The sequence below is a fragment of the Pristiophorus japonicus genome, chromosome 15, assembly GCF_044704955.1.
Source record: "Pristiophorus japonicus isolate sPriJap1 chromosome 15, sPriJap1.hap1, whole genome shotgun sequence".
Lineage (NCBI taxonomy): Eukaryota > Metazoa > Chordata > Chondrichthyes > Pristiophoridae > Pristiophorus > Pristiophorus japonicus.
The window spans coordinates 70903669-70928525 of NC_091991.1; the positions used below are offsets into that span (position 1 = coordinate 70903669).

Below are 24857 nucleotides of genomic sequence, written 5' to 3' on the forward strand. Positions count from 1 at the left end.
GAACTATGGGGCACAGTCTCAGGATAAGGGGTAGGCAATTTAAGACAGAGATGAGGAGGAATTTCTTCACTCAGAGGGTTGTGAATCTTGGGAATTCTCTGCCCCAGAGGACTGTGGATGCTGAGTCTCTGAATATATTCAAGATAGCTAGATTTTTGGAGTCCAGGGGAATCAAGGGATATGGAGATCGGACGGGAAAGTGGAGCTGAGGTATAAGTTCAGCCATGATCTTATTGAATGGCGGAGCAAGCTCGAGGGGCCGTATGGCCTACTCCTGCTCCTATTTCTTATGTTCTTATGTTATAGGTGGCAACACTAATAAAGCTCTGCCTTGAAGCCACAACATACATTCCAATGCATGAAAAAGTAGATCAAAATCTTCTTTTGTCTTAGGATTCATCCTTCTTTCATATTGCTTCTTTATATAAGCGTTCTTTTCCATTTTAATTATCAGTTCCTGATCCTGTTCCCATTGCAGCCTCTTATTCCTTTGCATTCTGAGTTGCTGAACATAATTCTTAGCAGACCAGCGCCTAAAGTATGTCTGCAGCACAATTATCTGAAACATGAGAAACAAACATTATAGCTAAACATCGGACATTAACTTTTGTTACTCCTAAAACAAATCACAATGCATCAGTAAGTTGTAGGTTTTCATTAATGGTGACATTTTCTATAACAAGTAAGCTTTTTGTAAAGGTGATAAAGTGTTTTCTTTGCGGCTATCATAATCACTCTTATTTCATCAGTTACCACAATTCTATTTTACGATCAAAGCATGGAAAAGCAGTTTACTATTATCTTAAATTCTACATTTGCAATATGTCTGCAAAGAATACATGCTGTTCAATCATTTTCTTAGTAGCTTAACTTTCCATGATTTTGGGGAACGTAATTTTCTGACTTCAAACAACATTAATACTCAAACACAATTAACAGTACAAAGTGACATTATAGCACATGAATTTCTCCCTTTTAGATCAACATTCAAATACATTTTCTCTCTTGAATTTCCCTCCATTGCAACATTAAAATCTGAACTCCCAATCCACTAAAGCACTCCATCTCAATTAATTTGCATGTAACCATTTAAAAAGGGATATAGAAGCACCGGAGAAAGTACAAAAAAGATTTACAAGGATGGTACCAGGACTGAGAAATGAGGAAAGGATTGAACCGGTTGGGACTTTTTTTGATAGAAAAGAGAAGACTTGGAGGTGACCTAAGAGGCCTTTTAAATTATGAATGGGTTGGACAGGGTAGATGTGGAGAGAATGTTTTCACATGTGGGAGAATTCAGAACTAGGGGCCATAAATACAAGATAATTACTAATAAATCCAATAGAGAATATAGGGACATTTAATTACTCAGAGAGTGGTTAGAATATGGAACAATCTACCACAAGAAATGTTTGAGGTAAATAACTTAGATGCTTGCAAAAGGAAACTAGAGGAGTACATGAGGGAACACGGAATAGAAAGATATGCTGAAAGGCTGGGATGAGGCAGATGGAATGATGAGGGAGGAGGACTTGTGTGGAGTATGTTAAACTTGAATAGAACCTTAGGTTACGTTAAACTTGTGTCATCATAGGCAGTCCCTCGAAATCGAAGAAGACTTACTTCCATCCTAAATGTGAGTTCTCAGGTGACTGAACAGTCCAATGTGGGAATTACAGTCTCTGTCACAGGTGGGACAGATAGTCATTGGTGGAAAGGGTGGGTAGGGAGTCTGGTTTGCTGCATGGTCCTTCCGCTGCCTGTTTTCTGCATGCTCTCAGCGATGAGACTCAAGGTGCTCTATGCTCTCCCGGATGCTCTTCCTTCACTTACTGTGGTCTTGGGCCAGGGATTCCCAGGTGCCGGTGGGGATGTAGCACTTTATCAAGGAGGCTTTGAGGGTGTCCTTGAAACGTTTCCTCTGCCCACCTGGGGCTTGCTTGATGTGTGGGAGTTCTGGGTAGAGCGCTTGCTTAGGGAGTCTCATGTCGGGCATGTGGACGATGTGGTCCGCTCAACAGAGCTGGTCGAGCGTGGTCAGTGCTTCGATGCTGGGAATGTTGGCCTGATCGAGGACACTGACGTTGGTGCGTCTATCCTCCCAGTGGATTTGCAGGATCTTGCGGAGACAGCGTTGGTGGTATTTCTCCAGCGGGTTGAGGTATCTACTGTATATGGTCCACGTCTCTGAGCCATATAGGAAGGCGGGTATCACTACAGCCCTGTAGACCATAAGCTTGGTGCCAGATTTGAGGTCCTGGTCTTCGAACATTCTCTTCCTCAGGCAACCGAAGGCTGCGCTGGCGCACTGGGTCTGGATTGGGTCTGTGGTGGATCCGTTGGACAGGATCACGGCTTACATGTCGTCATGGAGCAGGCGGAGGATGGTGACAAACTTTTGGGGGGGCAGCCGAAACGGAGGAGGACGTTCCATAGTCCATCGCGGTTGACAGTGTCAAAGGCCTTTGTGAGGTCAAAAAAAGCCATGTACAAGGGTTGATGCTGTTACCTGCATTTTTCTTATAGTTGTCACGTGGTGAAGATCATGTCCGTTGTACCCCTTAGTGGATGGAATCCGCACTCTGACTCTGGGAGGAGCTCTTCAGCCACAGGGAGAAGACGGTTGAGGAGGATTCTAGCAATGACTTTCCCAGTGGCCAGCAGCAGGGAGATTCCTCTGTAGTTGCCGCAGTCGGACTTGACCCCTTTTTCAAAGATGGTCACGATTACGGCATCTCTCAGATCTCCCGGCATGCTCTCCTCCTTCCAGATAAGTGAGATGAGGACATGTATTCGTGCCTATAGTGCTTCTCCGTCATACTTTAGTGCTTCAGCAGGGATTCCATCTGCTCCTGATGCCTTGTTCTTGAGCTGATGGATGGCCCTTTCTACCTTGTGCAGGGCTGGGATTCTGCTGAGCAGTGGGGTGGGGCCTTGGGTGCTTGGGCCGTAGGTGGACTTAATTGTGGTGAAGAATCCTCGCACGTCATGACTGTCGGCCAGCTGCTGAATCTCCTGTGCTTTCTCCACCTACCATTGATTCTTTAGGTCACTGGTTTTTTGTTGGACCTCAACCTTTAGCTGTCTATAGAGCTGCTTTGCTGCTCCCAAATTGGGTTGCTGCTTTAAGTTCAGAAATGCCCAGCGCTTGCAGTTTATTAGCTCCTGGATCTCCTAGTCATTCTTGTGAAACCACTCATGGTGTTTCCTGGTTGAGTGACCGAGCATCTCTTCGCAGGCGCTGGTTATGGTGGCCTGGAGGGCAGACCAAGCGCTGTGGATACTCTGAGCTTCAGGGTCATTGAGGGTCGCCAGGTTGAACGGATTAGGCGATGGTCTGTCCAGCAGTCGTTGACTCCTGTCATCGCGCGGGTGATGCGCATGTCCTTATGGTCCCTCGCTCAGACAATGACGTAGTTGAGCAGGTGCCAGTATTTGGAGCGAGGGTGCTGCCACGATGCCTTGTACTTGTCCCTCTGGCGGAACAAGGTGTTGGTAATGACAAGGTCATGTTCTAGGCATTTTGTCAGGAGCAGGGTACCGCTGGAATTGGTTTTCCCTACACCCTCTCTGCCGATCACGCCTCCCCAGAGGGCTGTGTCCTTACCGACTCTGGCGTTGAGGTCGCCGAGGAGGATCAGTTTGTTGTCTGTAGGGACTCGGGACAGGGATTGTTCGAGGCTGGAGTAGAATTCCTCTTTGTCTTTATCTGTTGCGTTGAGTGTCGGGGCGTACACACAAATAACTGTGGCGTACTGTTGCGGGATAGGATGAACCGGAGAGTCATGAGACGTTCGCTAATCCCACAGGGGGAGTCTCTGAGGAGGTCGACCAGCTCGTTCTTGATGGCGAAGCCAACTCAATGAAAGCGGCGTAATTCTGGTTTGCCTTTCCAGAAGAAGGTGTAACCTCCACCTTGTTCTCTAAGCTGGCCTTCCCTTGTCTGCCGGGTCTCGCTGAGGGCAGCAATGTTGACATTGAAGCGCCTGAGTTCCCAGGCAACGATGGTGGTGCAGGGTCCGGTCTGTCGCTGCTGGGGTTGTCCATGAGGATCTTGATGTTCCAGGTCCCGAACTTCACTTTGAAAGGTATGGAAGATGCTTGTGCATGAGTTGTTTTAACGTGGGGTGGTCATTGCACATCAGCTACCACACAGGTTTAGGAGAGCAATGTCTTGGTCCAGTGACGAGGGGGTCCAAGATGACTGGAGACCAGGCACTACAGTATGGGCCGAGTTGCCTATGGCGGGATGCGAGCCATAAGCTCGGTGCTGAGCAGTGCCCTTTGGTGAGACGGTGAGAAATCCGAGGCGTGGAAAGTGAGGGTGAGAGATTTGAGGTATTGCTTCCCTCTCACAGATATCAGCTCCTGACTGAGGGCAGGCATTGGGATGGCCAAAGGTCCACTTCGTGGGAGGAGGAGCAGTCAGAGTGGCCACAGCCATTGTGCACACCATGTGCTTAACAGAGGCTCCGCAGTAGAGTGGGGCCAACGGCTGGGGGTAGAACAGGATGTCGGCGGAGGAGTAGAGGCCCGAGCATCGCTGAGGGGGGGGGGGGGGGCGGGGGGGAGGGGTGTGGAGGCCCAAACGTGAGGGCGAAGTGAAGGTAGGGCCCAAACCTGCGGTCGGAACTGGTCGGAGGCTCACTGCCGTCGGGGATCGGGTGGAGCAGTTGAGTCAGCCATGTACAGTGGGGAAACATTGAAACATAGAAAATAGGTGCAGGAGTAGGCCATTCGACCCTTCAAGCGTGCACTGCCATTCAATAAGATCATGGCTGATCATTCCTTCAGTACCCCGTTCCTACTTTCTCTCCATACCCCTTGATCCCCTTAACTGTAAGAGCCATATCTAACTCCCTCTTGAATATATCCAGTGAACTGGCATCTACAACTCTCTGCGGCAGGGAATTCCACAGCTTAACAACTCTCTGAGTGAAGAAGTTTCTCCTCATCTCGGTCCTAAATGGCCTACCCCTTATCCTAAGACTATGTCCCCTGGTTCTGGACTTCTCCAACATCAGGAACATTCTTCCCACATCTAACCTGTCCAGTCCCGTCAGAATCTTATACGTTTCTATGAGATCCCCTCTCATCCTCCGAAACTCCAGTGAATAAAGGCCCAGTTGATCCAGTCTCTCCTCATATGACAGTCCAGCCGTCCCTGGAATCAGTCTGATGAACCTTCGCTGCACACCCTCAATAGCAAGAACATCCTTCCTCAGATTAAGAGACCAAAACTGAACACAATATTCCAGGTGAGGCCTCACTAAGGCCCTGTACAACTGTAGTAAGACCTCCCTGCTTCTATATTCAAATCCTCTAGCTATGAAGGCCAACATACCATTTGCCTTCTTTACCGCCTGCTGTACCTGCATGCCCACTTTCAGTGATTGATGAACCATGACACCCAGGTCTCATTGCACCTCCCCTTTTCCAAGTCTGCCGCCATTCAGATAATATTCTGCCTTCGTGTTTTTGCTCCCAAAATGGATAACCTCACATTTATCCACATGATACTGCATCTGCCATGCATTTGCCCACTCACCTAACCTATCCAAGTCACCCTGCAGCCTCTTAGCGTCCTCCTCACAGCTCACACCGCCACCCAGTTTAGTGTCATCTGCACACTTGGAGATATTACACTCTATCCCTTCATCCAAATCGTTAATGTATATTGTAAAGAGCTGGAGTTCCAGCACTGAGCCCTACGGCACTCCACTAGTCACTGTCTGCCATTCTGAAAAGGACCCGACTCTCTGCTTCCTGTCTGCCAACCAGTTCCCTATCCACGTCAGTATATTACCCCCAATACCATGTGCTTTGATTTTGCACAACAATCTCTTGTGCGGGACCTTGTCAAAAGCCTTCTGAAAGTCCAAATACACCACATCCACTGGTTCTCCCTTGTCCATTCTGCTAGTTACATCCTCAAAAAATTCCAGAAGATTCGTCAAGCATGATTTCCCTTTCATAAATCCATGCTGACTTGGTCCGATCCTGTCACCACTTTCCAAATGCGCTGCTATTTCATCCTTCATGATCGATTCCAACATTTTCCCCACTACTGATGTCAAGCTAACGGTCTATAATTAGCCGTTTTCTCTCTCCCTCTTTTTTTAAAAAGTGATGTTACATTAGCTACCCTCCAGTCCATGGGAACTGATCCAGAGTCAATAGACAGTTGGAAAATGATCACCAATGCATCCACTATTTCTAGGGCCACTTCCTTGAGCTCTCTGGGATGCAGACTATCAGGCCCCGGGAATTTATTGGCCTTCAATCACATCAATTTCCCTCACACAATTTCCCGCCTAATAAGGATATCCTTCAGTTCCTCCTTCTCACTAGACCCACTGTCCCCTAGTACCTTCGGAAGGTTATTTGTATCTTCCTTCGTGAAGACAGAACCGAAGTATTTGTTCAATTGGTCTGCCATTTCTTTGTTCCCCATTATAAATTCACCTGAATCTGACTGCAAGGGACCTACGTTTGTCTTTGCAGATCTTTTTCTCTTCACATATTTATAGAAGCGTTTGCAGTCAGTTTTTATATTCCCTGCAAGCTTCCTCTCGTACTCTATTTTCCCCCTCTTAATTAAACCCTTAGTCCTCCTCTGTTGAATTCTAAATTTCTCCCAGTCCTCAGGTTTGTTGCTTTTTCTAGCCAATTTATATGCCTCTTCCTTGGCTTTAACACTATCCTTAATTTCCCTTGTTAGCCATGGTTGAGCCACCTTCCCAGTTTTATTTTTACTCCAGACAGGGATGTACATTTGCTGAAGTTCATCCATGTGATCTTTAAATGTTTGCCATTGCTTACCCACCGTCAACCCTTTAAGTATCATTTGCCAGTCTATTTTAGCCAATCCACACCTCATACCGTCGAAGTTACCTTTCCTTAAGTTCAGGACCCTAGTTTCCGAATTAACTTTGTCACTCTCCATCTTAATAAGGAATTCTACCATATTATGGTCACTTTCCCCCAAGGGGCCTCGCACAATAAGATTGCTAATTAGTCCCTTCTCATTACACATCACCCAGTCTAGGATGGCCAGCTCCCTGGTTGGTTCCTCGACATATTGGTCGAGAAAACCATCCCTAATACACTCCAGGAAATCCTCCTCCGCCGCATTGCTACCAGTTAGGTAAGCCCAATCAATGTGCAGGTTAAAGTCGCCCATGATTACTGTTGTACCTTTATGGCACACATCCCTTATTTCATGTTTGATGCTGTCCCCAACTCACTAATACTATTGGGTGGTCTATACAGAACTCCCACTAGCGTTTTCTGCCTTTTGAAATTCCACAGCTCCACCCATACCGATTCCACATCATTCAGGCTAATGTCCTTCCTTACAATTGCATTGATTTCATCTTTAACCAGCAATGCCACCCCGCCTCCTTTTCCTTTCTGTCTATCCTTCTTAAATGCTGAATACCCTTGGATGTTGAGTTCCCAGCCTTGGTCCCCCTGGAACCATGTCTCCGTGATGCCAATCACATCGTATCCGTTAACTGCTATCTGCGCCGTTAATTCATCCACCATATTCCGAATGCTCCTCTCATTGAGGCATAGCGCCTTCAGGCTTGTTTTTTTAAACACACTTTGACCCTTTAGAATTTTGCTGTAATGTGGCCCTTTTGTTTTTTGCCTTGGGTTTCTCTGCCCTCCACTTTTACTATTCTCCTTTCTATATTTTGCTTCTGACTCCATTTTATTTCCCTCTGTCTCCCTGCATAGGTTCCCATCCCCCTGCCATATTAGTTTAACTCCTCCCCAACAGCACTAGCAAACACTCCCCCAGGATATGATGTTGGGGAGGAGTTAAACTAATATGGCAGGGGGATGGGAACCAATGCAGGGAGACAGAGGGAAACAAAAAGGAGACAAAAGCAAAAGACAGGAAGGAGATGAATAATAGTGGAGGGCAGAGAAACCCAAGGCAAAAAACAAAAAGGGCCACTGAATATAAAGGGGCTGTAGGAGGGGTAAAAACTAAAAATCATGGTTTAAAAACTAGGATTAAAACACTCTACCTAAAAGCACGCAGCATTCAAAATAAAGTAAATGAGTTGACAGCACAAATCATTACAAATAGGTATGATTTGGTGGCCATTACAGAAACATGGTTGCAGGGTGGCCAAGACTGGGAATTAAACATACAGGGGTATCTGACGATTCGGAAAGATAGACAAGAAGAGAAAGGAGGTGGGGTAGTTAATAAAGGATGATATCAGGGCAGTTGTGAGAGACGATATTGGCTCTAATGAACAAAATGTTGAATCATTGTGGGTGGAGATTAGAGATAGTAAGGGGAAAAAGTCACTGGTGGGCGTAGTTTATAGGCCCCCAAATAATAACTTCACGGTGGGTCGGGCAATAATCAAGGGAATAATGGAGGCATGTAAAAAAGGAACGGCAGTAGTCATGGGGGATTTTAACCTACATATCGATTGGTCAACTTAAATCGCACGGGGTAGCCTGGAGGAGGAATTCATAGAATGCATACGGGATTGTTTCTTAGAACAGTATGTTACAGAACCTACAAGGGAGCAAGCTATCTTAGATCTGGTCCTGTGTAATGAGACAGGAAAAATAAACGATCTCCTAGTAAAAGATCCTCTCGGAATGAGTGATCACAGTTTGGTTGAATTTGTAATACAGATTGAGGGTGAGGAAGTTCTGTCAGAAACAAGCGTACTATGTTTAAACAAAGGGGACTACAGTGGGATGAGGGCAGAGTTGGCTAAAGTAGACTGGAAACACAGACTAAACGGTGGCACAATTGAGGAACAGTGGAGGACTTTTAAGGAGCTCCTTCATAGTGCGCAACAAAAATATATTCCAGTGAAAAAGAAGGGCGGTAAGAGAAGGGATAACCAGCCGTGGATAACCAAGGAAATAAAGGAGAGTATCAAATCAAAGACCAATGCGTATAAGGTGGCCAAGGTTAGTGGGAAACTAGAGGATTGGGAAAATTTTAAACAACAGCAAAGAATGACTATAAAAGCAATAAAGAAAGGAAAGATAAATTTCAAAGGTAAACTTGCGCAAAACATAAAAACAGATAGTAAAAGCTTTTACAGATATATAAAACGGAAAAGAATGACTAAAGTAAATGTTGGTCCCTTAGAAGATGAGAAGGGGGATTTAATAATGGGAAATGTGGAAATGGCTGAGACCTTAAACAATTATTTTGCTTCGGTCTTCACAGTGGAAGACACAAAAACCAGGCCAAAAATTGCTGGTCACGGGAATGTGGGAAGGGAGGACCTTGAGACAATCACTATCACTAGGGGGGTAGTGCTGGACAGGTTAATGGGACTCAAGGTAGACAAGTCCCCTGGTCCTGATGAAATGCATCCCAGGGTATTAAAAGAGATGGCGGAAGTTATAGCAGATGCATTCGTTATAATCTACCAAAATTCTCTGGACTCTGGGGAGGTACCAGCGGATTGGAAAGCAGCTAATGTAACGCCTCTGTTTAAAAAAGGGGGCAGACAAAAGGCAGGTAACTATAGGCCGGTTAGTTTAACATCTGTAGTGGGGAAAATGCTTGAAACTATCATTAAGGAAGAAATAGCGGGACATCTAGATAGGAATAGTGCAATCAAGCAGACGCAGCATGGATTCATGAAGGGGAAATCATGTTTAACTAATTTACTAAAATTATTTGAGGATATACTGAGCATGGTGGATAGAGGTGTACCGATGGATGTGGTGTATTTAGATTTCCAAAAGGCATTCGATAAGGTGCCACACAAAAGGTTACTGCAGAAGATAGAGGTACGCGGAGTCAGAGGAAATGTATTAGCATGGATCGAGAATTGGCTGGCGAACAGAAAGCAGAGAGTCGGGATAAATGGGTCCTATTCGTGTTGGAAATCGGTGGTTAGTGGTGTGCCACAGGGATCGGTGCTGGGACCACAACTGTTTACAATATACATAGATGACCTGGAAGAGGGGGCAAAGTGTAGTGTAACAAAATTTGCAGATGACACTAAGATTAGTGGGAAAGCGGGTTGTGTAGAGGACACAGAGAGGCTGCAAAGAGATTGGGATAGGTTAAGCGAATGGGCGAAGGTTTGGCAGATGGAATACAATGTCGGAAAGTGTGAGGTCATCCACCTTGGGAAAAAAAAACAATAAAAGGGAATATTATTTGAATGGGGAGAAATTACAACATGCTGCGGTGCAGAGGGACCTGGGGGTCCTTGTGCATGAATCCCAAAAAGTTTGTTTGCAGGTGCAGCAGGTAATCAGGAAGGTGAATGGAATGTTGGCCTTCATTGCAAGAGGGATGGAGTACAAAAGCAGGGAGGTCCTGCTGCAACTGTATAGGGTATTGGTAAGGTCGCACCTGGAGTACTGCGTGCAGTTTTGGTCACCTTACTTAAGGAAGGATATACTGGCTTTGGAGGGGGTACAGAGACGATTCACTAGGCTGATTCCGGAGATGAGGGGGTTATCTTATGATGATAGATTGAGTAGACTGGGTCTTTACTCGTTGGAGTTCAGAAGGATGAGGGGTGATCTTATAGAAACATTTAAAATCATGAAAGGGATAGACAAGATAGAGGAAGAGAGGTTGTTTCCACTGGTCGGGGAGACTAGAACTAGGGGGCACAGCCTCAAAATACGGGGGAGCCAATTTAAAACCGAGTTGAGAAGGAATTTCTTCTCCCAGAGGGTTGTGAATCTGTGGAATTCTCTGCCCAAGGAAGCAGTTGAGGCTAGCTCATTGAATGTATTCAAGTCACAGATAGATAGATTTTTAACCAATAAGGGAATTAAGGGTTACGGGGAGAGGGCGGGTAAGTGGAGCTGAGTCCACGGCCAGATCAGCCACGATCTTATTGAATGGCGGAGCAGGCTCGAGGGGCTAGATGGCCTACTCCTGTTCTTAATTCTTTTGTTCTTATGTTCTTATGACATTGGTTCCGATCCTGCACAGGTGCAGACTGTCACGTTTGTACTGGTCCCACCTCCCCCAGAACCGGTTCCAATATCTCAGGAATTTGAATCGTTCCCTTCTGCACCACTCCTCAAGCCACGTATTCATCTGAGCTATCCTGCGATTCCTACTCTGACTAGCAAGTGGCACTGGTAGCAATCCTGAGATTATTACTTTTGAGGTCCTACTTTTTAATTTAGCTCCTAGCTCCCTAAATTCGCCTCATAGGACCTCATCCAGTTTTTTACCTATGTCATTGGTACCTATATGCACGACGACAACTGGCTGTTCACCCTCCCTTTTCAGAATGTCCTGCACCCGCTCCGAGACATCCTTGACCCTTGCACCAGGGAGGCAACATACCATCTTGGAGTCTCGGATGTGGCCGCAGAAATGCCTATCTGTTCCCCTTACAATTGAATCACCTATCACTATTGCTCTCCCACTCTTTTTCCTGCCCTCCTGTGCAGCAGAGCCAGCCACGGTACCATGAACTTGGCTGCTGCTGCTCCCCCCTGATGAGTCAACCCCCTCAACAGTACTCAAAGCGGTGTATCTGTTTTGCAGGGGGTTGACCGCAGGGTATCCCTGCACTACCTTCCTTGCACTGCTCTTCCTGTTGGTCTTCCATTCCCTATCTGGCTGTGTACCCTTGACCTGCGGTAAGACCAACTCACTAAACGTGCTATTCACATCATTCTCAGCATCATGCATGCTCCAGAGTGAATCCACCCGCAGCTCCAGTTCCACAACGCGGTTCGTCAGGAGTTGGAGGCTGATACACTTCCCGTACACGTAGTCATCAGAGACACCAGCGGCGTCCCTGATTTCCCACATAGTACAGAAGGAGCATAACACGTGTCCGAGCTCTCCTGCCATGACTTAACCCTTAGATACATTTAAATTGGGAGTGAAAAGCAAAGATCCAGTTCGAAGGTCTTGGCAGCAGGGAGGTCAAAATATAGAACCTTGGTTAGACCACACTGAACAGTTCTGATCTCCATATTATAAAAAGGACACTGAGACACTGGAGAAGGTGCAAAAAAGATTTACTAGAATGATAACAGAATGGAGAGGTTATACCCATCAGGAAAGATTGAACAGGCTGGGACTCTTTTCTTTAGAATCGAGAAAACTGAGGGGTGACCTGATAGAGGTCTTTAAGATTATGAAAAGGTTTGATAGGGGAACATTAGAGAAGATGTTTCCACTTGCGGGCAAGACCAGAACTAGGGGCCATAAATACAAGATAGTCACAAATCCAATAGGGAATTCAGGGGAAATTTCTTTACCCAGGGAGTGGTTAGAATGTGGAACTCGCTATCACAGAGAGTTGTTGAGGCAACTAGCATAGATGCATTTAAGGAGAAGGAAACTAAACACGAGGGAGAAAGGAATAGAAAGATATGTCGATGGGGTTAGATGAAGAAGGAGGGGAGTTGGCTCATGTGGAGCATAAACCCTGGCATGGACCTGTTGGGCCGATTGGCCTGTTTCTGTGCTGTACATTCGATGTAATATTTAGCTAAGGAACATGGGAACAGGAGGTGGTCATTCGGCTTCTCAAGCCTATTCATCATTCAATTAAATCATGGCTGATCTGTACCTCTACTCCATTTATCCGTCTTTGCTTCCTTAGTCTGGTTTTCGCAATGTAAATTAATTTAGAACTTGAGTCCTGAATTCTAGAATTGTCCCTCTTGTTCTATTCTGAACTTTCTTCCGCCCATTAATTTTCTTTTGAAAGTAGTCTCTGAAATATATACACCACATTACAAATCTAACTTTACCAATGACTTATACAGATTTAGAATAATTTGTTTTGCCTTATGGGGAAGGAAATTTCCCGAGCATGCATTGGTGTCAAGGAACCAGCAGCACATATGGGAAACCATCCATTATTTCCTTGATGAGCATCACAAACGGAACTTTGCAAGAAGCCTTCTGAAATCCAAGTGGTCATCATTCACTGGATTATGAGATATGGCCTGCTACTTCTAAATCCTTGATCCTTATTCTTGAGATGAATACTGGAAGCATAGCATAAAATAATTAAGTATTTCCTCCACTACTGCTGCAAGGCTAATTGGTCCTAATTCCTGCATTCAGGTCTGCAATGTTTCTGGCTTTTTGACCATTTTTTCTAAAGGAGTTGGAAAATGTTTACTTTTAATAATGGCTTTTTAAAAGCTATGGGCATTCTTAGGAGTTAAAAAAGATGTATCTAAACAAAAGATGGTTAAACTGCTAATTGGAAGTTGCTTTCCTCAGAAACTAATCAATAGTGATCCATTTGTCAGTGCTGAAATTTCACTTTTTCTACTTGTATTTATTTGTTGCAGTAGTGGGAAAGTGTGGGTGAGGTTTATTTAGTTTTTCAACTGTTTTTTTTTTCATCCTAGCACCAAGAATTGAGTAGGCCTCTTGCTCTATCGCTCCGTTAGCACCCAAAGAGGAGTGTGGAACGCTTCTCTTAGTGCTCCACTCTCCTCGTGGAGCAATATGACTGAATATCCCACTTTGAGGCGATAGACATCGCCCGGCATTCAAGGTGGGCGATACCGAATTTCTAGCCCCAAAGAGTGTAACAAGGCATCAAACTGGCTGTGGTACATCTCGTACTTCGGAATATCTTCCTTTATTAACTACACCTCTAATTTACTTTGTAGAGCAGTGTCTAGTAACGCCTAAATTCTCTAAATTAAAAAAAAACACAGAAGCTTCAAGGCAACAAGAGTCAAAGAAAGGGAAAAAAGAGTGAAATTTGAAGTGTATCAAAAGTTGAAAATTCTCATCCCCAAGCAAGACCACGAGGAGGTGCACAAGTGTGGTCTAGGGTGCACAGTCCCTTGATTGCAGGGGAATGGAGAGACAATCATTTGGTCTTTGCTTGATGTTCCAGAATGACACAGCTAAAAATGGGAATTCATCACATTGGCATAAAACTACACATCAGAGCTGTAACATCCTGAAACCCTTTTAAACATAATTTATGTAACGATTATCCATGAAGATTATTTGGTGTAATTCAATCTGTAAATCCACAGATTTGACATCTGTGGGAATAGAGAGCCAGAATTGTACAGCTGTGTGTCTGATTTAGAAATTTTATGAAATATTGGCAAAAAAGTTTACAAAGTAGCCAGTAACTTTAATTATAACTCACCGCATTCAACCTGCAATCATGGTATTGTGCAGCAGTGAAATACTTTCCTGGAGTAATCAATTTATCTGTGATATTGGACACGTGACAGCCAATTTTTGTCATCTGTGTGGAGGTGTGATTTGTTGTTTGTTGATATTGATTCTTCTCATAAACTGTCTGTACAAAAAAAGACAACATTTATTATGGAAATTTACCAAAAGTACAGAAAACTAAACATCTATTACAAGAAGTGCAATTTGATTTAAAATGTTGTGGAGAATGAACAAACTCATCGTGAATCAATTTTCTGTTTTTCTCATTAATAGTTTATTTTTCAATATACTTCACTGCGCTAATAATTATGCTACAGGGTATAAACTCTGGAAGTGCAAGAGCCAATTTTCCAAGACTGGCAAGCAGCTAGCACAATGCTAGCCAAAAGCACGCCAAACTTCCCAATCTTATTTAGTGTCAGCTCATTTTAGCTTGATGGCTGGGGCTGGAAATAATGTTGTTGCTGAAAGTTAAAGGAATATGATCACTTAAAGGCCATATGGTGGGTGCAAAATCTCTTAAGAGCAGTGTTGTCCAATAGAAATTGCAAACTAACTACAGTGACACTTAGCTACATGCACTAATTTTAGTAGAAAATCCCTCACATACATAATACAAGTAAATGTACTTAATGTATTTACCAAATAACATCTACCACCATTCCGTAACCAAGAAAGTAAAGCGCTCACAACAAACAAAAAATATTTGTACTCTGCTTTTCTTCTGATCATTTTACCAATAAACGCACAAAAGGTTAAAGTACATACGCATGCACAGTGTGAATGAGTATTGAAATTATATGCCTAATGGCAGTGTCTATTACTCATTTTTTTATAAATCCAATCAGAAGCATAAATGCAATTAGCTACATGCTAGAGACAACACTATCTTATCAGAGGGGCTCTAAATGCACTTGAACCTGTTGGTAGGCCTTTGCCACGGCAGAAGAGGATGGGCAGGGGCAGACAAAATGCCATGCAAAACTGAAATGAAAGAAATCTCGAACTATCCCACCATGGGGTGACCTTAGTGTAATATATGTTACAAATGCTACTTTGAGCCATCTAAGTTCTTTAAGCAGGGCTTGCGGGTAGAAATTAGGTTTCAGACAGGACCAGCATGTTGGTGACAATGGAAGACAGTTTAATATTCTGGTGGCCATTCCCACTCATTGCTGTTGTATCAACCCCAATCATTTGAACTCAGCATGAGCCATGGCCAAGGCAGGCAAGAGGTTAGGTAGTTCATTTAATTAAAAGCTGTAGTCAAGCTTTTTAAAAATAAAAAAGCACTGCAAAGTCTGGAGGTAGTCAGGCAGCAATGCAGGAGGTGTTTAAAAAATTAGCTTTGTCAATAAAAATGACCCGATGAAGTGGGGTAGCATAGTGTATTCACTGTTTTTATATCAAGTGAAAACAAGATGTATTGATGCAAATAACTAAATCAAGTCTTAGTTATAGCTCTGCATGTTCCCCTCATGGAAAATATAGTGATCCATATATAGGGGCCGAAATTCAGGCGCACCAGAAAGCTGGCGCAGTTACGATTTTTAAAATTTTTTTACCGCTGTCTCAGAAGACGTCGACTCTTGATTTATATTCAGGTCTTTGTAGTTTTTTTTTTAAGAGCAGACTGGAAGTCGGTCATAATGGGGGTGGAAGTAAGTGCTGGTGAGGGGTGGAAGTTAGGGTGGGACCGAGGGCGGAGCGGTGGTGACGTCAGTGTGTGTGTGCGTCACCACATCTCTCCCCTCATTTAAAGGGGAGAGAATCGGCGATTTTTTAGGTTCGGCCACTGGACCACCAGGGAGGGTTTCAGCCGGGCCAGCAGCCTGGCACCCAAGAGGGGGTGCCAGGCTGACTGTTGGCAGCCCGGCCAAACTCAGGGCCATAATTGTCCAGCCAGCCAGCAAAAAAAGCAACATAGCAGCCACGGCATTGGCAACATGGCGGCTGTGCCCTCCCCTTGAAGGGCCACCGTGCTGCCGTGGCTCTCACACACAAAACATGGTGCATCGACAGAAAAAGCTGTCAGGGGCACCACGCGGCGGATCAAAGATTTTCTGAGGTAAATTTCGCATGGAGTGGGATGGAGGTGCGAGAGTGCGGCGGTGCGTGCTTTGATGGTATGCTTGGGGCGGTCGGCAGCAGTGGGGCGGTAGTGGGCAGCGCCAGAAAAATCCCCGAGGTGAATTTGGATCGTGGTGGCCAATGGACTGCAATGCAGCGGACACTCAATTCCACCACATGGCTGCTGCAAAAACGGCGGTAACGGGCCTTATCCAGACCTTGAATTTCGGCCCCATAGTCTCATCTCACTACGTGTGTACTCGATCTACCTTTGGAAAGATCGCAGAAGTACACAAGTGGAAAAACAGGAATATCCAGTCCAGGTCACAAGGCAAAGTAGATACAGAACAGCACAAGTCAATTCCCCCAAAAGTAAGATTCTCAGAGCATTAAAAGAGCAACCAATATCACTGAACCCAAGGTACCTATGGCAGACCTGATTTTGCAACTGAAACCCAATGTGGGAGCATGAAACAGTCTGCACCATGTGATGGATGGATGCAGTACCACAGCTATGTTTAATGCCTGGCAAAGTGACTGCACTGTTTAATAATGGTGTCCTGTTTGGTACTCCACAGCACTCTCCCCATACAACACCGGCACATGATGCATGGTAGATAATGATGGCCAAGCTCAAAGCAATATCTGTATTACCTGGAAACAAATCCAAAGTAGAAGGTATACTTAAGGAATCTATCAAAACAGCAGTACCATCGACCATGCAAGACGGTCCAAGATTGCGTCCAACAAAGTGCTGTCGATCAGCCTGTTTCATTTTTTCATGCTGGCCTATGCAAACTTTCACACAACCTTACAGCTATTTCATAGCAATTTATGCATAGCCATACTCCAGCAGACTACACATTCATGCTGCAACTTACAATTGAAAGCTTTTGCTCAGTTGGTAGCACTCTCACCTCTGAGTCAGAAGGTTCAATCACCACTCCAGAGATTTGAGCCCGTAATCTTGGCTGACATTCAAGTGCAGTACTGTCTGAAATGCCATCTTTTGGATACAAGGTTAAACCAAGGCTTGTTTGCCCTTTCATGTGGGTGTAAAGCAGTGGCGGACAAAATATGGGCCCTAAGCGGCCGGCCAATGGATTCAATCCGGCTCACCAAGGCTTGGCTTTGAGACTGAATGTCCACCGCACCTGACCCCGAGCCTGACTCTGTCTCATGTAACGTCAGGAGGGCAGCAGGGGAGTCATAACCAAAAACAGTGGCAGGCAAATCGAATCTGCCGTTCTGTGCATCAATGTGTCATTCACACACACAAAACCTGTTTCTGCTCTGTCACTGCAAGGTGAAAGGAGAGTTACTCATGGTTTGTGGGTTTTGCTTCCATAGATCTGTACAAATTGTGCAGATAAATGCACAATAACAAATACTTTAAATATATAAAATAACGCTAGTGGCAGCATGACTCGGATTGGACACAATCGAAACGATTGGAAGATTGTTTACTTCGAACTTTAAAAAAAAACTTGCAGCGAGTTTTTAGTCTCAACTCGTCTTGGAAGGAATTTTAGCAACTAATTCAATATTAGTCTTGGGCTTGATTTCATTCCAGTGAGTTAGAAGATGCTATTTTTGTTTATTGGTGCAATTGCGTGAAAGGTGTCTGAATTCTGCGGGGGTTCCGCCAGTCTCCCGGCGTAACTCTGACGCAGACACCCTTGCATCGGGTCCCTGCCATTTCTGGAAGTCTCCTCAGTTAAGAGCGGGGGAGCTTTTAGCCCAGTGGTGGGCAATATACAGCCCATGGATCGCTGGACGGGACAGAAATAAAACGCGAGCCAGAGCTTGAGCTGCATATCAGTCTGAGTCGAGTCATGGCTGCTCATCTCGATGACTCTTTTACTAAAGAGGCTGCGCTGCATCTTTCCCCTCCCAATGCCCAGAGTACGGCAGCAGGGGCTTTCTCATCACTTTCATAGACACATAGAGTGGATATCGGAGCACAAGGACTCCAGGTAATGGCACACAATTGTAGTTCAGGACTTGCGAAGCCTCGAGCTCCTATATTCAGTACATTAAAAAGAGAACACCTCGCTCATTGGAGGTCCTGCAGACTTGAGCCGCTCTGCCAAACAGCCACGTAGACTTTCAGTGCAACACATAATCGATCGCTCAATCATTTCATTTATTTAGTAATAGAAGATTTTACTATTTTACACTACATTTTCTATATTTAAGATAGTATTTGAGCAAGGCGTTTGATAAGGTCCCGCATGGCAGACTGGTCACGAAAGTAAAAGTCCATGGAATCCAAGGCAAAGTGACAAGTTGGATCCAAAATTGGCTCAAAGACTGGTCGATGGGTGTTTTTGTGCCTGGAAGGCTGTGTCCAGCGGGGTTCCGCAGGGCTCAGTACTAAGTTACTTGCTTTTTGCAGTATTTAGCAAGGATTTAGACTTGAATGTAGGGGGTATGATTAAGAAGTTAGCAGATGATACAAAAATTGACTGTGTGGTTGATAATGAAGAAGAAGCTGTAGACTACAGGAAGATATCAATGGACTGGTCAGGTGGGCAGTACAGTAGCAAATGGAATTCAATCTGCAGGACAGGTAGATAAGGTAGTTAAGAAGGCATACGGGGATACTTGCATTTATTAGCCAAGGCATACAATACAAAAGCAGGGAGGTTATGCTTGACCATATAAAACACTAGTTATGCCACAGCTAGAGTACTGCGTGCAGTTCTGGTCACCACATTACAGGAAAGATGTGATTAGAGAGGGTGCAGAGGAGATTTACAGGATGTTGCCTGGGCTGGAGAATTTTAGCTATGAGGAAAGATTGGATAAGCTGGGATTGTGAATGCTGTTGTGAAACCTTGCTGTGCTCAAACTACTACCGTGTTTCCCGACATCACAACAGTGACTACACTTCAAAAGCACTTCACTGGCTATGAAGTACTTTGGGACATTCGAGTCCTAGTTTAACAAAATAAGTACAAGGTCAACTTGAAGCAGAAATCAAAACAACACATCTTTCAAATACATGGAGTTTTGAAAGACCACAAAAAGTGACTTAGCAGATTCACCCATTTTCGATGGACCTAGAAAGATTTTGCTACTTTTCTTGCAAGAGCATTGTTAGTAATGAAAAACATTGGCCTTTGCATGCCCTATAATGCTGCACATAAAACTACAAGTTATATTTTTGGGATATTTCTAACTTCAGCTCTGATTCTTTCTTTGAAGCAGACCCAAAGTAAAATAACAGAGCTTCCTGTCACTTTACCTGCCTCAGAAGAGCGAAAAGTTCTCTTTGCTGTTTATTGGCTGGGCTTTTCAATGGAATATTGGATGGGACTATAGCATTTCACCTGGGGAAAGGAAAATTAGCACAACTGTCCTCACCACTTGATTTACAGTTTCTGCCACTATTCAAAATAGATGTGGTGAAATTAGCAGTGAAGTTGCATGCCAGTCCTGAAGGGTCACCTGATAGGAAAATACTTTTGAAAAGGATACTGAATTTTTCATTAAAGTAATAAATAAAATCATTACAAAATAGCAGATTAAAGCTTTTTACAAAGTTATTCTTAAAAAATATAACAAATTACACAACCAAAATGTTGCATTCTACCTGTGTCTCCCTACAGAACTTCTCCACACAAGAAAAGTTTATTCTCTTTGATGTGGTCTGTGTTCCTGCATGATGGAATTCTGTTCCTGTGAGTCTGTGTTTGTAGCCACCCAAAAAAGGCTTGTGATAGGGAAGTCTTTCAATCTCCACCACCACACAGCACCACGTCTGGTCATCTACAAGAAAGCAGTGTTGTTAGAAACACAACATTTTCAGAATATCCGTTTGTTTGTAAGCAAACCTTTTTATCCAGTCTGTTTTTCCGCAATAATTTGGTTTAATGAAATTATGGAGTGGAACCCTTTGCTGTTCATGAAGTCTGTGGGATTGAGGGACGGGGCCTATGGTCACATGCTGCCATCGGTAATTTGTTGCACTTTAGGAATAGCTTATGTCAAGTATCTTACATTATTATATATAACTGTATCCTAACATGCTATACATGACTGTAATAAAATATGACCTGTAACCACCAGCATACCTTACCACCAGAGGTGCACTTGCAAGAGACAGGTATATAAGGGCAGGTCTCAGGCAAGTGCAGCATTCCAGAGCTGTGAAATAAAGGTGCAGGTCCAGATTGACCTTGACTTCACTACATGCCTCGTGTGAATCTGTACTGAGGGGACAGGACTTTACAGTGGCGACGGGTTACGGGATTACAGAATCTACAGAATAGCAAACAACGGATCAGATGAAAAGTACAATGCGGGAGACAATTGGGAGGACTTTATAGAAAAGCTCCAGCAAAGCTTTGTAACCAAAGACTGGTTAGACGACGATAAGGCAGACAAGAGAAGAGCCCATCTCTTGACCAGCTGTGGCTCGAAAACATACGCTTTAATGAAGGATCTGTTGGCACCCGAGAAACCAGCAAGCAAGTCGTTTGAAGATTTGAGCACACTGGTAAGAGACCACCTGAAGCCAGCGAGCAGCCTACACATGGCCAGACACAGGTTCTACAACTACAGACGCTGTGTGGGCCAGAGCATACCCGACTTCGTGGCGGAACTTCGGCGGTTGGCTAGTTTATGTGAGTTCTCCGATGAACTGAGGAGAGAAATGCTGAGAGACTTTTTCATTGAAGGAATAGGCCATGCAGGCATATTCCGAAAGCTCATAGAGACCAAGAACCTGACCTTAGAGGCAGCAGCACTGGTTGCACAGACATTCTTGGTAGGGGAAGAAGAAACGAGGTTGATTTACAATGCAGGTACGACAACTAACGAAATATTGGAACAAGAAGTTCACAGCACTAAACAAGCTGCTACCCCCACACACAGACAAAACCGGGAGAACAGGTTCTCGACAGCAGGCAGAAGCCATCAAGGGCCACAGGAACGGCCGTTCACACCTCGTCAACCCACAATGCGAGCAATCAACTACAAACTGAGAGAAGCTCAAGAAAGATCAGCCAGACGCAGCTCATTCTTTGGAAACTCTTTGAAAAATGGAACAGGTCTGTGCTGGAGGTGTGGGGGTGGGCACTCGGCAAGGGGATGTCAATTTCAGCAGGCTGTTTGCAGAAATTGTGAATATACAGGGCATTTGGCCCGCATGTGCAAAAAAACGGCAGCTCGGCTGGTATACGAATCGGATGGGTCGGAAAGCGGACCAGAAGATGGTGGGGACAGTACCAGGGACACCAGTGTACAGCGGGTCAACACAATCAATGGCCGCTGCTCCTACAACAGGACGCCTCCTATAATGATGAGGGTCCTACTCAACGGGATATCTGTCAACATGGAGCTGGATACGGGAGCGAGTCAATCTCTCATGGGCGCTCAACAATTTGAACAACTGCGGCCGCATAAAAGAGACAGACCAAAACTCACAAGGGTCGACACCAAACTAAGGACCTATACCAAAGAAATCGTACCAGTCCTCGGCAGCGCCATGCTCTCTGTCACACACAAAGGGACAGTGAACCGACTTCCCCTGTGGATTGTCCCCAGAGACCTCCCCAGCACTGCTGGGGAGAAGCTGGCTGGCAAAACTAAACTGGAAATAGGATGATGTCCATGCCATGTCATTAGAGGAATGGACCTCCTGCTCAACAGTTATAAAGCGATTTGAACATCTCTTTCAGCCAGGTGTGGGCACTTTCAAAGGGGCCAAAGTCAAAATCTACATCACATATGATGCTAGACTGGTCCATCACAAGGCCAGAGCTGTACCCTATGTGATGAGGGAAAAGATTGAACACGAACTAGACAGGCTTCTGCGGGAAGGCATTATATCACCTGTGGAATTTAGTGACTGGGCAAGTCCCATCGTCCCAGTCATGAAGCCTGATGGATCCGTATGAATCTGTGGGGACTACAAATCTACCATAAACAGAGTCTCCCTACAGGACCAGTACCCGCTGCCCAGAACGGAGGACTTATTTGCCAAATTGGCTGGAGGTAAACTTTTCTCAAAATTAGACCTCACATCTGCGTATATGACGCAAGAATTGACCGAGGAATCCAAGCTACTCACCACCATCAACACACATCGAGGCCTTTTCATGTACAATCGATGCCCATTCGGCATCAGGTCGGCAGCTGCCATATTCCAGCGCAACATGGAGAGTCTGCTCAAGTCCATCCCGGGGACGGTTGTATTTCAAGGCGACATACTTATCACGGGCAGGGACACCGGCTCCCATCTCCGTAATTTGAAGGAATACAAAAGCGGTTGGATCGGGTAGGCCTACGAGTCAAGAAATCCAAGTGCCTGTTTCTCGCACCCGAGGTTGAATTTTTGGGCAGAAGGATTGCCGCTGATGGAATCCGCCCAACAGAGTCCAAAACAGAAGCAATTCGCCTGGCACCCAGGCCCCGGAATGTCTCAGAACTGCGCACCTTTCTCGGGCTACTCAATTACTTTGGGAACTTTATGCAGAACTTAAGCACGCTGCTGGAGCCTCTCCACGTGCTACTCAGAAAGGGGTGGGATTGGTTTTGGGGTGACGCCCAGGAACGCGCCTTCAATAAGGCACGCAACCTTCTGTGTTCCAACAGTGTTTTGACTTTCTTTGACCCAGGTAAAAAGCTAGTTCTCACATGCGATGTGTCAGCGTATGGGGTCGGGTGCATTTTGCAACATGTCAATAGTGCGGGCAAATTACAACCCTAGCTTATGCCTCCAGGTCACTTTCGTGGGCGAAGCGCGGGTACGGAATGGTAGAGAAGGAGGCGCTCGCGTGCAATGTACGGTGTCAAAAAGATGCACCAATACCTTTTCGGGGCCAAGTTCGCGTTAGAAACTGACCACAAGCCCCTCACGTCCCTCCTATCCGAGAGCAAGGCAATAAACGACAATGCCTCGGCGCAAATTCAATGGTGGGCACTCATGCTGGCGTCCTACGACTAAAGCATAAGGCACAGATCAGGCACAGACAACTGTGCCGATGCGCTCAGCAGACTACCCCTGGCGACCACGGAAGGGTCTGATGAACAGGACTGTGAGATAGTCATGGCAATCAATGCCTTTGAGTCCACAGGGTTCGCCCATGACGGTTCGCCAAATCAGAGCCTGGACGGTCAGCGACCCCACATTATCCTTAGTAAAAAGATGTGTCCTAACCGGTGACTGGGCAGAGGCTCACGATGCCTGCCCCGAGGAATTAAAACCCTTTCACAGGCGCATGCATGAGCTATCACTACAAGCAGACTGCCTGATGTGGGGCAGCCGAGTAGTCATGCCTCTGCGAGGCAGAGAGGCATTTGTCCGGGAGCTCCACCGCGAGCACCCGGGGATCATTCTCATGAAGGCCATAGCCAGATCCCATGTCTGGTGGCCTGGTATTGACGCGGACCTGGAGCTCTGCGTCCGAAGGTGCACCATTTGTGCTCAACTCAGCAATGCCCCCAGGGAGGCTCCACTGAGCCCCTGGCCCTGGCCTACCAAACCGTGGTCGCGGGTGAGTGTAGACTATGCGGGCCCATTCATGGGCAAAATGTTCCTCGTAGTTGTAGATGCATTTTCAAAGTGGATTGAATGCACCATTTTAAACTCGAGCACAACCTCCACCAGTGTGGAGAGCCTCGCAACCATGTTTGCAACGCACGGAATCCCTGACATATTGGTCAGTGACAATGGTCCGTGCTTCACCAGCGCAGAATTCCAAGACTTTATAATTGACCACGGCATAAATCACGTCAAGACGGCACCATTCAAGCCGGCCTCCAATGGCCAGGCGGAGAGAGCAGTGCAAATCATTGAACAAGACATGCTTAAAATCCAAGGTCCTACGCTGCAGGGTCGCCTGTCGCGAATGCTGCTGGCATACAGATCTCGTCCGCACACACTGACTGGGATCCCCCTCGCGCAACTGTTGATGAAAAGGAATTTAAAAACAAGGCTCTCATTAATCCTCCCAGACATGCACAAAATCGTTGAGGCAAAACGCCGTAAGCTGACTGAGTACCATGACAGAAATTCGAGGGGGAGATGGAATGAGATAGGGGACAAAGTGTTTGTACTAAACTATGGCAGGGGTCCCAAATGGCTTGCAGGGACAGTAACGGGCAAGGAAGGAAACAGGCTACTGGTAGTACAAATGGACAATGGCAAAACCTGCCGGAGGCACGTAGACCAAGTCAAAAGCAGATTTACCAACAACACTGCGGAACCAGAGGCAGACTACAATGTGGAACTCGCACCACACCTGGTGGACAGACAGAAGGAACAACCTAAGGAAAGGGCAATCCCAACAGACAGCCCAGGCGAGTCAACAACAATCACACCAAATCGAAACAGACAGCTCAGGCGAGATACCAGCAACCACACCCAAAGAAAAACAGACACCAAGGCAAACAACTGAACCACAACTCAGATGCTCCATGCAAGAGCATAGACCACCTGAGAGACTGAACCTATAAAGACAATAAGACCTTAGGGGAGGGTGATGTCATGTATCTTACATTATTATATATAACTGTATCTTAACATGCTATACATGACTGTAATAAGATATGACCTGTAACCACCAGCATACCTTACCACCAGGGGTACACTTGCAAGAGACAGGTATATAAGGGCAGGTCT

The 24857-nt window shown here is 45.5% G+C and overlaps 1 protein-coding gene across 1 annotated transcript in view; it reads right to left on the minus strand.

The window, feature by feature from the left end:
• Positions 1–24857, minus strand: part of iqub (IQ motif and ubiquitin domain containing) — a 122715-nt gene that overhangs the window by 20263 nt on the left and 77595 nt on the right. Inside the window, exons 10-12 of the mRNA XM_070900586.1 lie at positions 19824–19999; positions 14124–14279; positions 349–559 (exon numbers count right to left, since the gene is read on the minus strand). Coding sequence (XP_070756687.1) covers positions 349–559; positions 14124–14279; positions 19824–19999 — 543 coding nt within the window. The remainder of the gene's footprint in view (positions 1–348; positions 560–14123; positions 14280–19823; positions 20000–24857) is intronic.